Raw genomic sequence first — 14,082 nt, 5'->3', positions numbered from 1 at the left:
TAGACGAGGCGAAGGATGGTCCGTGTTTGACGAACGAAGGGGATGAATTTTCCGGGTTAGCCAGTGTCTTTGAGCATCCTTTTCCCCGGAGCAATCGGGACATTCAGGGCACGACGTGGCGAAGAGGCGGCCGGTATCGATCAAAACGTAAAGTTAAGTTATACAAGACTTACTTTAAAAATAGCCTGTAGAGTACGGCGCTGAAGGTCTGTGAAAACCAGCCGCGGTTTCTTGGGGGCGGGCTGTTGGTGTTCTGCCTGGTTCGCCATCTCGTCTTTCCTCTTGCATGCTAAAATTCAAACGGTCTTTTAATCCATTTATTCCACGAAAAAAAAGATAAAAAAGAAAGAGCCAGGGATATTGCAGGATGGTGCCAATCTCAACCGTAAAACGCAATTTAATAACTACATTTGGTATTACGTTTCGTGTTCGATACGCGCCACCCTCTACAATTTTTATTAACATAAAAATGAAATAATAAAGTGTATAAGCATAAAGAATAAAGGGTGAAGGTAAGAACTTGAGGTGAAACTATTAAATAGAATCGTGACTAAGGAATTTTTCAACGCGATTGTAAAACAATTGTTGAAGGGTCGAACACGAAAAGGCCCCCCGCGATCTGAGATCCACGCAAAGATTGTGCCCCGCAAAGAGTGTTTCATTCCGAAAGGGTGCGAACTAATTGGTAATTAGCGAAAGAAAGGCGTCTCGACGCGATTCAAAGTAGCCCCCGTGAAGTATCTGATTCTCAAGTGCAAAGAAGAAGAAGTAGAAAAAGGGGATGTTTCTTTTCGTGAGTCGTTTCAATTAACACTTCGCCGACGGGACGCGTAGACTATATTTGTTAAAAAAATTTCAAAGATCAAATTATCAGCGTATCGGTCTCCGGCAACGAAATGTTAAAATAACCCAAAAGCTAACTTCGAAAGCAAAGGAAAATAGACAGTATTATTCTCAAGATAAATTGATCGTACTTACTTCCGCGTTGTGGAATCTGTGCAGCTGAAAGCAGAAAAAAAAGACAAATATGAATCAACGACGAACTCGTTCATTTTGACGACCCTTTTAATTATCTCAATTCCTTCAAGGGTCGTCTTTTTAATTTTTTTTTTTTTTTTTTTTTTTCAGTCGAGTGTAATACATGTATGTTTTCTACGTTTTACTGTTATCAAGCGTGTCTCATTTGTTTGATTGTTATTATTGTTTTTGTCTGTCTGTTTTTGCTAGCTGCAAAATAATTACACTTTTCTTGGTAATTGCAGCCAAACAAAAACAATTATATGTGTCTCGACTTACAGATATAATACACACTGAAATATATTCAAAGGGTAAATATATATATAATAATGTAATAAACACGTACAACAAGTCAGGTATAATAAAAACAGGGGTTCGCTTGCATACCACGGGATATCTCTACAACTGATAAACATATCACTAAAGAAAAAAGGGTACCAACAAAATGGGCATCAAGGGGTAACACGTGTTTATGTATACTGTTGTGTTTACATGGTGTGAGACGATGCAAGAGCGTCAAGAGAGATGCATTTTCTTTGGAAAAGCGAATTGAGTTCCCATTGTGGTTCTCGTTTCGTGTTCCGAGTGACTGATGATGATGATGATGATGATGATAGTTGTGTGGCTTGTTTCGAATCTGAGTGGTATTACGTCTCGTCGAGCATACGCTTTTTTTTTCTCTTTCACCCGGCCTCCACTTTTTTTTCTCCTCGTTTCTCATTGGCCCGTTTCCAAAACGACGAGACAGAGAGCTGATTTTTTTGCCACGTATAAGGAAAAAAGAATTTTTGCACCGACGCGGACTCGAACTCCAAATGAATTATCATTAGTTTGATCAGCGATGAATTTCTATCGTGTGACATAAAGATTGATTTATGGAAATTTTAGGAAATTTTCCAAACGTTACTTTCCCGATCGAGAAAGTATACAGTTTGAAATTGTGATAACGCTCGTGTTTCAAATTAGGAAACTATTAAACGTTTTAATCATGGAGATAGGAAAATAGCAGTTTCCTAATTGCGAAACTCTCAAGTTTCCAATTTCCACAAGTTTCCACTAATCTTCTGACTTTCTAAGCCTCTAAATAGCCAATGTTCGTTTTCCAAATTAGCAAACTGTTCAGTTTCTAACTCTATAAGTAGGAAAATCCGAGTTTCCTAATTGGGAAATTCTCGAGTTACCAATTCCCTGACTTTTCTTCTATCTAATTATAAAATCTTCAATTTCCCGATTACCCAATTAGGAAAGTTCCAATACTCAAATCGTGAAACGTGTCAAGGTTCCAATTAAGAAACAGCCAATTCACAAGAGTTTCGAACTTGCTCTGCAATTAACCATTCCACCGGTCAATTTTCCTTTTCTATTTTTTCACTCGACTTCCTTCACGTTTCAAAGACTCTCAAAATATTAATTCGGTATAATAAATTGTCCGTGTGAAACAATCAGTCTGTCGATTCGAATGCTTCGCAGTCGATCGATCGAGCGTCGAATATTATCTCGAAATTGCCACGTAATCGCTGCTCTTTGCGACGTTATGGCGCATAATTGCACCATCAAAGAGAGGTGTGGGGAAGAGGGATAGAAAGAGAATAAAAATATATTGGCGAAAGAAGAAAAGAATCGAGAATGGGAGAAATAACGTTTACACGCGTACATCGTTTCCCCGGGCACGAATTCCGATCGACCGGCCGATATTAGATTAAATAACTCGTCAATTTTCCCTTTGTCCGAGTCTCGATCAGTCCTCGTTCGAAAGCTTGAAAATCGTTCGAATTTCTCTGGATAATAGGCCACCCTTTCGACCGACAGAATCGAATCGGTCCCACGACCACTAAAAAACGATCAAAATGAATCTTGTCTGCTCGAAGAAAATCATCGCGATCGAATGTGTTGCGAATTAACGCTTAGAAATGCGCCGGAAAATTTGCCAACATTTTCTTTTTCTAATTTCATAGTCATCCCCTGGATCTTTTCCCTCATCCAAAGCCTCTATCTATCGATGACACAGTATGATCGATTAAAAAACCCATTATAACTGCCACCTACCCGAATTTTCCTATAATTTCTGTCTAAACAAGAAACCTAGAGAAGAGAAAGTCAACGATTTCTCGATTCCTCCGTCTTTCGATGACAAAACCATGTGCAAACTGAAAAAAAGACACGCTACGATACGTTATCTTATCGAGAATCTTCAATTTTGAAACTAACATCTCGATTAAACTGCCATCGTAGTGGACGATCTCAAAATCCATCCCTTAATCGACGAGGAATCCCAATTTCTGTTGAAAACCTTCCGGTTAGTCGCGATGGACCGTCGATCCTCGAAAATGGAATGCCAGAATGGCAAAAGAAAAAGATATAGATGGGGATGAGCGTGGAAGGGGGTTGAAAAGGCAATCGCGTGCCATTAGCAAGCGGACCGATAACGAATGAAAGGAAGCTCGCGAAAAAAATGGCACCGGGAACAGGGACATCGGGAGCAACGGCTAAGGGGGGTGGGCTCGAAGGGGTGGACAGCCGACAGAGACGAAAAATTGACGCGTTCATTATTACCCTCGGGAGTTTTTTGGATCGAGAGAGGCCTCGATCGACTTGCGGACATCGCAGCGAGACATCCGCGTTTGATTTTTTCACCAATTGCATGCTCTCTTCTTACCCTTCTTTTTCTCTTTCATCCTTAAAATATCTTTTGATTTTATTTTTATTCAAAAGTCTGTGAACCATTTTATAGAATTTTTTATTTAAGTTTGCTAATTAATCTTATCGATAAGTCCATTAGCAACTTCAGGACGAAACTTTTTATTTAATTATAAGAAAAACTACAATTGCATTAGACTCGTTACGCGTTAACTTGAAGAAACGCTAAACAAACTCAAACGTGTGAGCATCCCTAAGGGGGTTATTAATGGACCAGGTGTACCACTTCTGAAGAATATAAATTATTTCACAATTACGATCCAGAAGTTGACAAAAGAAAGGTAACTTGATTACCGGTAACCCGATTCTATTACTTTTCTCCATCGATGGTCAATCGATCGTTTCTTACTTCCTGGATTATGAAAAATCTATTTCCAACCGAAAGATGGGTAATGCCGAAAGGAGAGGACAGATCGGTGACAGTTGGCTTCGAAGCAAGAAAAGACGGTAGCCAAAGAGAAAAGAGAAGGAGGTTAAAATTGTCAACTGGAGGAACGGTTACGTGGTGTCAGGCGTCATTGTGCATCCATCGCGAATAGAACTGGAAATGGATGCAAGCAAGAACCGGATGTCACGAGTGGATCGATCGAAGGATTCCAGAAACGGCTAAGTGGGCCAAATCCAGTCGGGCGCACAGCACGATAAAGCATTAACGAGCTCTCTCTCTCTATCTATCTCTTTCTCTTCTAACGTGTAGAAAATCTCTGACGTGGCCGATGCCGCGGAACTTTTCGGAAAATAATCCGCCGTCGCCACTTTGTGTGTTGGCCGTTGAAAAGCCGGCCAGTCAGACCACTTTGACGAGCGTCCCAGAGAGAGAGGATCAGGTCGGCTGGAAAAATTTCATCGAACCGTGTATCGAGATGCTCGAACCAACCTCTACTATCCACTCGATGTACCAAAACTGAATAATTCGACTTTGATGAAACCGTGTGTCGAAACATCTTGCTTCTATAGATTAAGTTTGATCGTAATTGTGCAACATAAGATGCTGAGATCTTACAAATTTTTCGAATCAGGATTGATTTCCTACAGAAGTCGCAATCGAAAAAATATTAAACCCCAGTCAGACTATTGAGATAAGGCAGAGTCAGCGCATCAGCAAACAGAAGAGACATCATAAAGCACGAAACTCCATTAAACGATGAAGGGAATCGGATTCACGTACGATCAGCCGGTAACCGATGGCGAGGACCAATCAAAAGGAAGTTTGTCAGGGATGCAACCGGCACGTAGACGTCTTCTTTATATAGGCGGATCCGGTGGACACGGCTCGTGTTCCGTCGCAGCCGCCACCCTCTTCGTATAACTCAAGAATGATTGCGTTTCGGGGAAGCAGCTTGGCGTCACGTGAACCCAATAGCTTTCTGCTATATAATAAAATAATACACGCAGAGAAGACAGCCGCGCATTTGCATGGGCCACGTGATACCGATACAATGCTCTTCGACCTTCTCCATCCCTTCTGTCCTTCTGTTTCACTATCGAGAACACACCGGCTGCGTTCTTTGAAGATTCTTACGATTCCGACTTTCTTTCCGATCCATTTTCGCGAAGAAGCCTTGCGAACTGATGATTTCCACAAGGTAATCGTCGTAAAACAAACTTTGCCAACCCTTTTACCACTATACTTGATCTAGAATTGTACATCCTCCTTTTTTGGGCTTCAGTTTTTTTTTTTCTATCTCGTTACGAAGGGAATATTTAAGGGTTTAATCGTTGCGAGTTTATAGTTTTATTTTACGTGTCAAACTGGACAATTGTAACTCGATCTGGACGTTTTTAGAGAAATTTCCAGCTGCCCGGAAATTGAATTCCACTTCATTTCCGTTAATCCATCCCATCGCAGTTGCGTGTATTATCTTGATTTCGAAATTTATCTAACCGCGATTGAACGCTGGATACCTTTTTTTACCCTTCGAATTTTTAATAATAATCATCGATTCATATAGCTCATCAACATTAGATCTCTCTGTGGATTAGATGAAAACTCGTATCACAAAACGTGAGCCCTAATTAATCTTTTCTTTCCTGCAAATTTCAATATCCTTTTCCATGTTTCGTTTCCACCATATTTTCCTTTGAAAATTCATTTCTTCCTTCTGCAGATTCACTGGATTTTCATAATCTTTTCCTCTGCCTGATCCAGTCTTTAGACTTTTCTTCGAAATTAATGTGTATTTAATCCCACTACTGTCCGTCCTGGACGTACCCTTTCACCTTTACGAAATATGTTCTATAGAGATGAATGCAAGTGGTGGGTGTAGGGATGGAACCTCCCTGTCAGGTCTCTCCACCATTTTTCGCCTGATAGGCTCGCATTCCGATAGCACCCCCACAGGCCCTACATTTTTTTCGCCTTGCACAGATTTACGAGGCGATTCGATTTTATTGTTTATTGCTCTGACGCCAACATCGCTTCTTCTTTTTTTCTTCCTTCAATAACATCATTTCTCCTCAAATCAATAATTATCTTTTGAAAACTACCCTTTTCGATCGAAGGAGCCATCCAACTACCTGAACACGAAATAGAAAATCTACAAAAATAATGATACTATGCCTTCGAATTAATTTTTTCCTAACGACATACACTTCCTAATTGTTTGAGCCGCTAATTAATTATAATCCAAGTCTATCTTCTCGATGATAACTAAATAAATCAATGGTCAGACATCGTACATGCTTCGATGAGTGCTCGGCCGGAAACCGGAAGGAAACTTCTTCAGTTTCGTCCAGCGATCGCTAGTCACACGTGACATTCGATCCTCTTTATTCACGATCGAGACCGGATATTCCGTGTTCTTTTTTTTTTTCTATTTCTCTTCTCCCATTCACTGTTACTGATCAATTTTTCAGCTAATTAACGAAATCCTTGATTTAATTAGCAGACAAAAGAGAGAATGATTGACAATTTTCATCAGACTCGTTATCGATTGAACGTTCAATCGTGGCAGCGTTACGATTCAATTTCGAGAAAGCAAAGCGAACGAGCATTTCTAAACAAAAAAAAGAGAGAGCTCTTTCTTCTGGAACAAATAAAAGGAACGAAAAGATAAACAGAAATTATATTGGACGTCGTTGGAGCAAACACACTCTCGTAGTTCCTCGAAACGTGAAGCATAGTTACTTTGATAAATCCTAGCGGTTCGAAGTTCGAGATTGCGCTCGATTTCAACCACTTTCCTCGATCGTTTCTCGGGAAACGGTAAAATCGAGCGATCGAGCGTTGAATTTTCTTCTCCGTTCGACCAATCGGGTCTCTGTCACAGCACTCTGTCGTTGACGAGCAATCTTTCGTTGCGAATCGCGTTCGAGACGATTTCATGGGAAGCGGAAGTCACCTACGAGACGATCGTTTCGAATCGTTGTTTCGTGTACCCTTGATGTTTTTGATCCAGCGTGACTCTCGATGCGTTTCTCTAAACTGAATTAACGAAAAAAAAAAAAAAAACGGTAAACGAGTTTCGATGGCGGGAAAATGACATTTTCTCAATAATATAATTATCGAACCGTGAAACAAGTTAAAAAGCAATTACATCGAATGCGTATAACGAAAAGGTTGATCGCGATGTTTGCTCGACAAGGTGGAACAGGATTATCGTTCACAGTTGAAACACGATATCGACTGGCGTCGGAGCGCGAGGACAGGTCGGGTCGAACGCGTCGAGTGTCACGCGTGTGGCTTACGCTTGTAAATGTGCGACTTCTTTCCAACGGGCACTGAACATTCATGCTTTGTCTTACAGGGTATCGACTAACAATACTGGTATCTGGTTTTAGTAAGGGCGAGGGGGGCAAACACTACCTGCGCAAGGACCTCAAATTAACAGCTAAGATAATACATAATATACAAATATAAATATTCGTTAAATAATTTTTATATTTATATCTGTATACGTATCTAGAAAAGAAGGGTGTCTCTTTGTTACGCTGGATTTCTAATATTGGGATTTATCTGGCGGGGGATGATCGGCTCGCAGCAAAATGCTCGCGGTCAATAAAGACAGCATTCGAGACCGGAAGTCGGCGAAACTTTCGCGTAACATGTCGATCCATTGGTCACTGCTTCTATCTAATTATTACGCTTTGAAAGAATTTGTGATATGTCATCGTGTAAATATTGATGAAAATCTGTCGTGAAAGTATTAGAAAATAATACTTTTAATGTATCAATCGGTAACTTAAAGTACGAGGGAAATGATTATCCTTCAGTGACCAATTGAAAATCTTGATAGTACCTCGTGTGTCGATTTCTGCAATTTCGACAAGATTTCGCCGACTTCCGGGATGTGACGGGTCTTCTAAAAGAAGAAGAAAAACAAAACATCACTCTGATTTCTTTTTTCCCCGTGTACGTCTTCGTGTCGTATTCTAAGGACAAAGACGCGAGAGACAGAGAGGGTTTGGGGGTTGGGGGTTTGGTTTGGTGGGGCACCGGAAACGAGGCCGGGCCTGCACCTCGTCCCCGTTTCCGCGCCTAACAGGAGTTCAGCAAGCAAGCAAGCAAGCAAACTTTCGTCTGTCGTCGTGGAAATATTTTTTTTTTCTTTCTTTCGAACGAAAGGATCGCCGTGTTACTAGGGTGTCCTTCGTGTTCTCGGCAGTTTGAAACAGAGAATCCCTGGACACCCTATGTATGACCCACGTGGCGAGATTTTTCTTACGTATTTACCGTTTCGATGCTGGGAAATTTAACGATAATCAATTTTGCAATCTTACACCTGTGAAGTTCTACGAATAAATCATTTTTACCCAGCACCTTGAGAAAAACGATCTCGCACCAGATTTTTCACTACCTTTTTGAGGTTTTGCTTTTGCGTTTTGAGAACAGACTCGAAGACGCAGAACGGAGGGGAAATTAATCTTGTTAACGTTCAAACTCGATATTACAAATTACAATATAGAATGATAATAATATATATATAGAATATATATATTTGTTGGCCATGCAATATTCTACTGTACATATATATGTATACATAAGAGACTCGAGATAGCCCGGTGGCGTTTTATTGAGAAATTTGTCTCTTCATTTCTATCATCCCCCCTCTTTTTGCTTTAATCTCTCGTTCTCTTCCTACGTCATTCTCTTTCTTTCCTTTTTTTTCTCAGTATTCCGTTCATTATCTTGCCTCGATTTTTCTCTTATTTTCCTTCGATTCTCCTCTCGATATTATAATAATTTTCAGTTTCCTTTTTTATTTGGAACTCTCACTGTTGTCGGTGGTGTACGGGCTCGACACGTCGGCAAGGGGAGTTTCGAAAGCATTTTAACATTTTGACGACCAGCGTTACGTACATGCGTTACTTTAATACTTTTTATTATACTTTCATCTGTGACTCGAAAAGTAGCGGCGAAAGTCAGGAAAACAAGTGTGCCACCCCCGTGAAAGGGTGGAAAAAGTGGCACAAGTATTATCGACGATTCTCAACGTCGTGGATCTCGAGTCGAAACGCATCGACGATCGAACGAGACACTCGTATCTTTCATTTTAACTAGACACACAAAAATAAAAACAAGACTATCGTAACCGCGTTCGTTAGCCTCGATTCTTTCGACGAACTACCGTCGCAGAATAAGGGTTGACGATTCGAACAAGATTTCTCTTTTAATTGAAAATACGAAAAATTCGAGATACCTGGTGTCTTTATGGTAAAACGGAAGATATAAGCGTTAAAGAAAAGCAACCCCTTGCCTACGTGGCTTCCAAAAGGGTGGCTCGTGCGTCGAAGTGGTAGTCGAGAGGGTGACACGTGTCATCATCGAGGACGAGGCACAATACGTCCGCTCAAATTCACCGAAACCACGAAGAGGGTGCAGAATTTCGAAAGGGACAGTATCCCTTAGCGAAAGAAAGGCCAACCACCCCCATTCCTATCTCCGCGACTGTTCGAAAATAATTTCGTTGCTCGTAACGCCACCCTTTTGTTCAGCTCGTCTCGTCTCAGGACTCCCTTTTCTCCATTTTCATGAATTTTCAATATTTTTATTTCTATCCTACATTCTCGACTTCCTATTGTATTTAAAATTTCATTTTTTTTTCATAGTGAATAGTTAAACATAGAAAGTCGTGAATATAGGTTTTATTTATGAAAAATAATTTTTAGATCATAGGTAATACGATTTAAATAGAACGTCGAGAGTGTCCTGACACGATGATCGAACACTGGCAAGCCTAAATTCAATTAATCCGCCTGTCAAATTTGTCGGGTGTAATTTTATTAGCCGATTGCCGACTGGTTTCGAATTTAGAGTGTGGCTACTTGGTAGTGATTTCGGTACCCCGATCTAAGTGAACGAACGAACTTCATTTATTTATTCAAAAATATACTAAATTCGAAATATAGAGGGTTAGCTTTCCTTTGCACACGAGAAAGCACATCTTGTTCTCACCCCCTTTCTTGTAACAAATTTCCCATTCGAAGATTTGAACATTTGCAAAGTAGTTTTAGAAATTTCTTTCAAAGAGTATTTTCTAACAATTTGGATAAACTGTTCACGAAAGATTTGAAAATATTTGTATTTTTGAGCTAGACTGAGAGAACGTAAGTAGTATGGATCTGTATATAGTCAGACATGTCTATCGTTTCCCTCTTACTCCCAGAAAGATTGTCAAAAGTGAAAGTACTCAGAATCTTTTTTCTTTTCTTGATTAATAATCAGTCGGTTAAATAAAATGTAAATGCAAAAGGGTTGATGAAACAGCCTGTACATATGCATACTATTTTCTGGGTCATTGGCGTACTTTTTCGCGTGCAAGAACTCCGTTAAAACGTTCACGCTGGTCGATCGTTCGTCCCTCGAGTCGGAGGTAATGTTCGAAGTCAATTATACAGGGTGACATATATAAAACCTACCCGAATCGCGAAACACCCTCTAACAATTTCATTCGACAATAATACAATGCAGTATTTATCGATAAATTAAAAGAACTTCGATTCGAACAATTATATAACGATTTAAAATAAAAACGATGGGGTGGGTTTTATTCGCAACACCCTGTAAAACAGACGAGGCCTCGTCGAACTGCATCGAGCTCCTTCCATTATTCTTCTCGGAACTTATGAAAAACTTACAACGAAGAATTTGACAAGTCCCCTATAGTACAGCCACGTTCTTGGATTTGTCGAGCACGATGCGGTAAGGAAATCGCGTGAAACAGGAAACGGCTCGAGGAAAGAATCTGTCCTCCATTTTGGTCTTAACGGGGTCAAGGTCGGAGGGCATTTTAACGCCGCGAGATCAATCGATCGCGACCTCTCGTGATTCTTGGGCAATTTGAAATTTTCTCTGCAGCGAGGGAAATAAATGAAAAATCAAATTGAATTTGCAAGTTAAATATAACTTAACTCCAATCTTTCACTTATCCATACTTAAAAAAAAAAACCTCATATCCGTCGTATCCATTCAAGAGATCCAAATAAACAAACTTGAATTTTCTAAATAAAGAAAGAAAATATCTTCCATTTTCCTCGAGCACCTTTTCCTGCCCCGTTTCGTTCAACGATTTCAACAGCCTCAAAAAAAGTGTCGTGTCACGTGTTTCCCTCTCTCTTTGTACATCTTTATCATCGTATCTTTTCTATCCTGTCTCTCGTTCTCCTTTTTCTTTTCGATACACATTTAACATTGAACGCTTTTCTTCCGCTGGTCTTTTCGCATTATCACCTCGACAACGCATCGCGACTCGAAGCGGCTTCTCAATAAAATGCCTCCGTACGTGTCACTTGTCAGGCTTTGTACTTTTTTTATTTTTTTTTTTTTATTTTTTTAATTTATTCTTGTTCTCTCTCCCTCTTTCCCTCTCTCTCTCTTTTTGCTCTTTCTCTTTTTCTTTTTTCTTTCATGAGTGTGTGTATATATACATACATACATACGTGGGAATGGAATGGCGTATACAGCTCGGTCGTGCGCTTCTATTTCTCTTTTTCTTCCCCATCTGTTCGATCGTGTCGCTGTGTTCAACCACTGTACGTGTGTCTCTCTGTGTGTATGTGTTTGTCTTTGGGTGTTCTTTCGTTCAATCTAAAGCTTACGTTCAAAGAAGCAGCAGCAAAATACCTTGTACAGGCACGTGACTTTCGTGTTCTTGTGTTTTGGGTGTCATGTATATGTGGGTGTGTGTGTGTACAGAGGTCACAGTCACGGAGATTGGAAATAATATTACGGTTCATACAGGTACAGCGAACGTGCATGGGAATTATTCGTACTGTTTTGTGATTGTCATTGTTTCGTGTTCCGTGGATACTGTTCGCGATTTGGCAAAACGAAGGAAACGAACGGAAGTGTAGGGTTAAAACGGATGCAGTCGTAGCTCGAATTTTAGCAATTTCCATCGGGAAATTCATCCCGAGCGATGCACGAAGGTTAATCTTTGCTTCCACGACAGCGCGGTTTTTTCATGGATCTTTCCTAAGAATTCTTGGAGAGATTCAACCTTGTCGTAAAATTGAAACACAGTGTCGCCGTGTAAGAAAAGTTCGACGATCGAATGAAAATTGAAAAAGTAGAGAATTCTAAGGTAACTCGAACGGCTGTTTGGCAATTCGAGATGGTAGAAACGTTGCTCGAATTCTTAAACTGATCTATAAGTTCGCGAAGTGCGGTTTTGAAGTTATGCCCCGAGAATAAAAGGAACCGCCTCGCTGAGACTTTTTTTGTAATTTCAATCAGCGTGGAAAGTTAAACAAGAATTTGATGAAAATAAAACGTTTTGAGAACAATTGGTCTCTTTTTTCGAACTTTTTATAAAATTCATTCGATCGACGTAAACAGATCAGGAACTTAAAAAAAGACCGAAGAAACAATAGTTTGAAAAACAGAGAAAAATATGATTAGAAACCATCCAGAAGTTCGTTTCAAAATATATCAATTCAAAAACAAATAGAAAAATTCATTTCGCAAAGTCTAATTGAAAAATCATGAAAATTTGCAAGTTTGTGAAAAAGAAAAGAAGGTCTACGAACGAGAAGAAAAGCGTCGATTTCGCGCTAGAGTCGAATAGCTTAAGGGGTCGACGTCAAGGAGCGGGCGTCGGGACGCGCCGAAGCGAAGATGTCCTGCGACCGAGGCCTACAATCGCAGGACATCCCGTTGCTTCGTGCGCGACCGATTCGCGAGATCCTTGCCATCGACAGAGGAGACGAAAAGGTTCCGCTCGAACGAACTTCGCAGCGTACGTCTGCGACGTTCGACGACGCTTATCTCCTCGTCTTCCTCTTGAAAACCAGCCAACCAAACTTGTGCCGTTCTCCTTGCATAACAAAATCGACGCTCGTTTAAAAAACAAACTGAGATAATAAAAAATAAATGAAATAAAAACGACGACGAACCGCGCTGTGACCGTCTTCGTGGACTGACTCTTCGAAGAATTGTTCTGCGAACAATTTTTAATTGTTGCTTTCATCGAGAGTTAAACAATCGTGCAGATCTCGCTACAGGATTTCTGGAATTAAATAGTAAAGGATGTATCGGACATTTTCTACTTTATTTCCTTCAATTTCGAGCACTCGTGTATGGTATTGTCTCGATTCGAACGAAACAATAATGAGATTTAAGTTCCATCCTCGAGGATTCATCGAATCGGTTGAAAAGGAACGAGAGCTGCACGAGTCGCGATCGATAGTTGTGAATCGAGTTGTAAGATCGATTGTATAATTCGATGGAACGGCGACTGCATGGATTTCCGTTGGGACAAAACGAAAGAGAAAGAAATTACCAGGGATACGTGGGTGGGGGGTTTGAAAAGAAGAAGAAGAAGCCTGCGAGTTGAGCTTTGGTCGCCAAATGAAAATAATCGATCCATCGTTGGTCGAATTTGAAAATCAATATATCGAGGGAGCGAACGAAAAGTAGAAAAAGGCGTACGGTATCGCTGCGTTTCCGGTACCCGCGAATCTTGGTGAACATTTTTCTGGCAAGATCGAAACTTCGAAAAACGGAGAATACTTTCTTCGAGTATTCGATCGATCTTCTTCGGACTCAACCGAGAATCTTCATTTCTACAATTAACCCTCGAATTATAGCTATTTTTTATTCATAATTATCATCGAAAAACGATCGATCTCTACGAAGAAGATTTCTCTGTTCGATATTTCTAACTGATTTCAAAATTTCCACAAATTTTCGCGCGAATCGGCCACGTAATTTGTCAATTATTTGAAACGTTCCATTTTGATCTATCCATGAAATCAATACATAGATCGATTCTTCGAAATATTCTGCATACAAAGGTATTAAAATATAATATAAGAAAAATCCTAATACCTTCTTATACAAAACATTGTAAAGAACCTATTTATGCGAGGAAAATGTACAATTCCATTAAACGATTAATGCATCTGCATTCCTACATGGAACTGTATATT

The 14,082-nt window shown here is 40.1% G+C and overlaps 2 protein-coding genes across 4 annotated transcripts in view; one reads left to right on the top strand and one right to left on the bottom strand.

Moving 5' to 3' along the window:
- LOC117602215 (caveolin-3) overlaps positions 1 to 14,082 on the top strand; it is a 176,667-nt gene that overhangs the window by 114,284 nt on the left and 48,301 nt on the right. The window lies entirely within an intron of this gene.
- LOC117602203 (uncharacterized) overlaps positions 1 to 14,082 on the bottom strand; it is a 58,745-nt gene that overhangs the window by 8,835 nt on the left and 35,828 nt on the right. The window contains exons 3-4 of the mRNA XM_034319925.2: positions 979 to 1,002; positions 174 to 289 (exon numbers count right to left, since the gene is read on the bottom strand). Coding sequence (XP_034175816.2) covers positions 174 to 289; positions 979 to 1,002 — 140 coding nt within the window. The remainder of the gene's footprint in view (positions 1 to 173; positions 290 to 978; positions 1,003 to 14,082) is intronic.

This window comes from Osmia lignaria, chromosome 13 (genome assembly GCF_051020975.1).
Source record: "Osmia lignaria lignaria isolate PbOS001 chromosome 13, iyOsmLign1, whole genome shotgun sequence".
NCBI lineage: Eukaryota > Metazoa > Arthropoda > Insecta > Hymenoptera > Megachilidae > Osmia > Osmia lignaria.
Note: the sequence above shows the minus strand (reverse complement) of the source record. Positions and strands in the feature narration are given on the sequence as shown.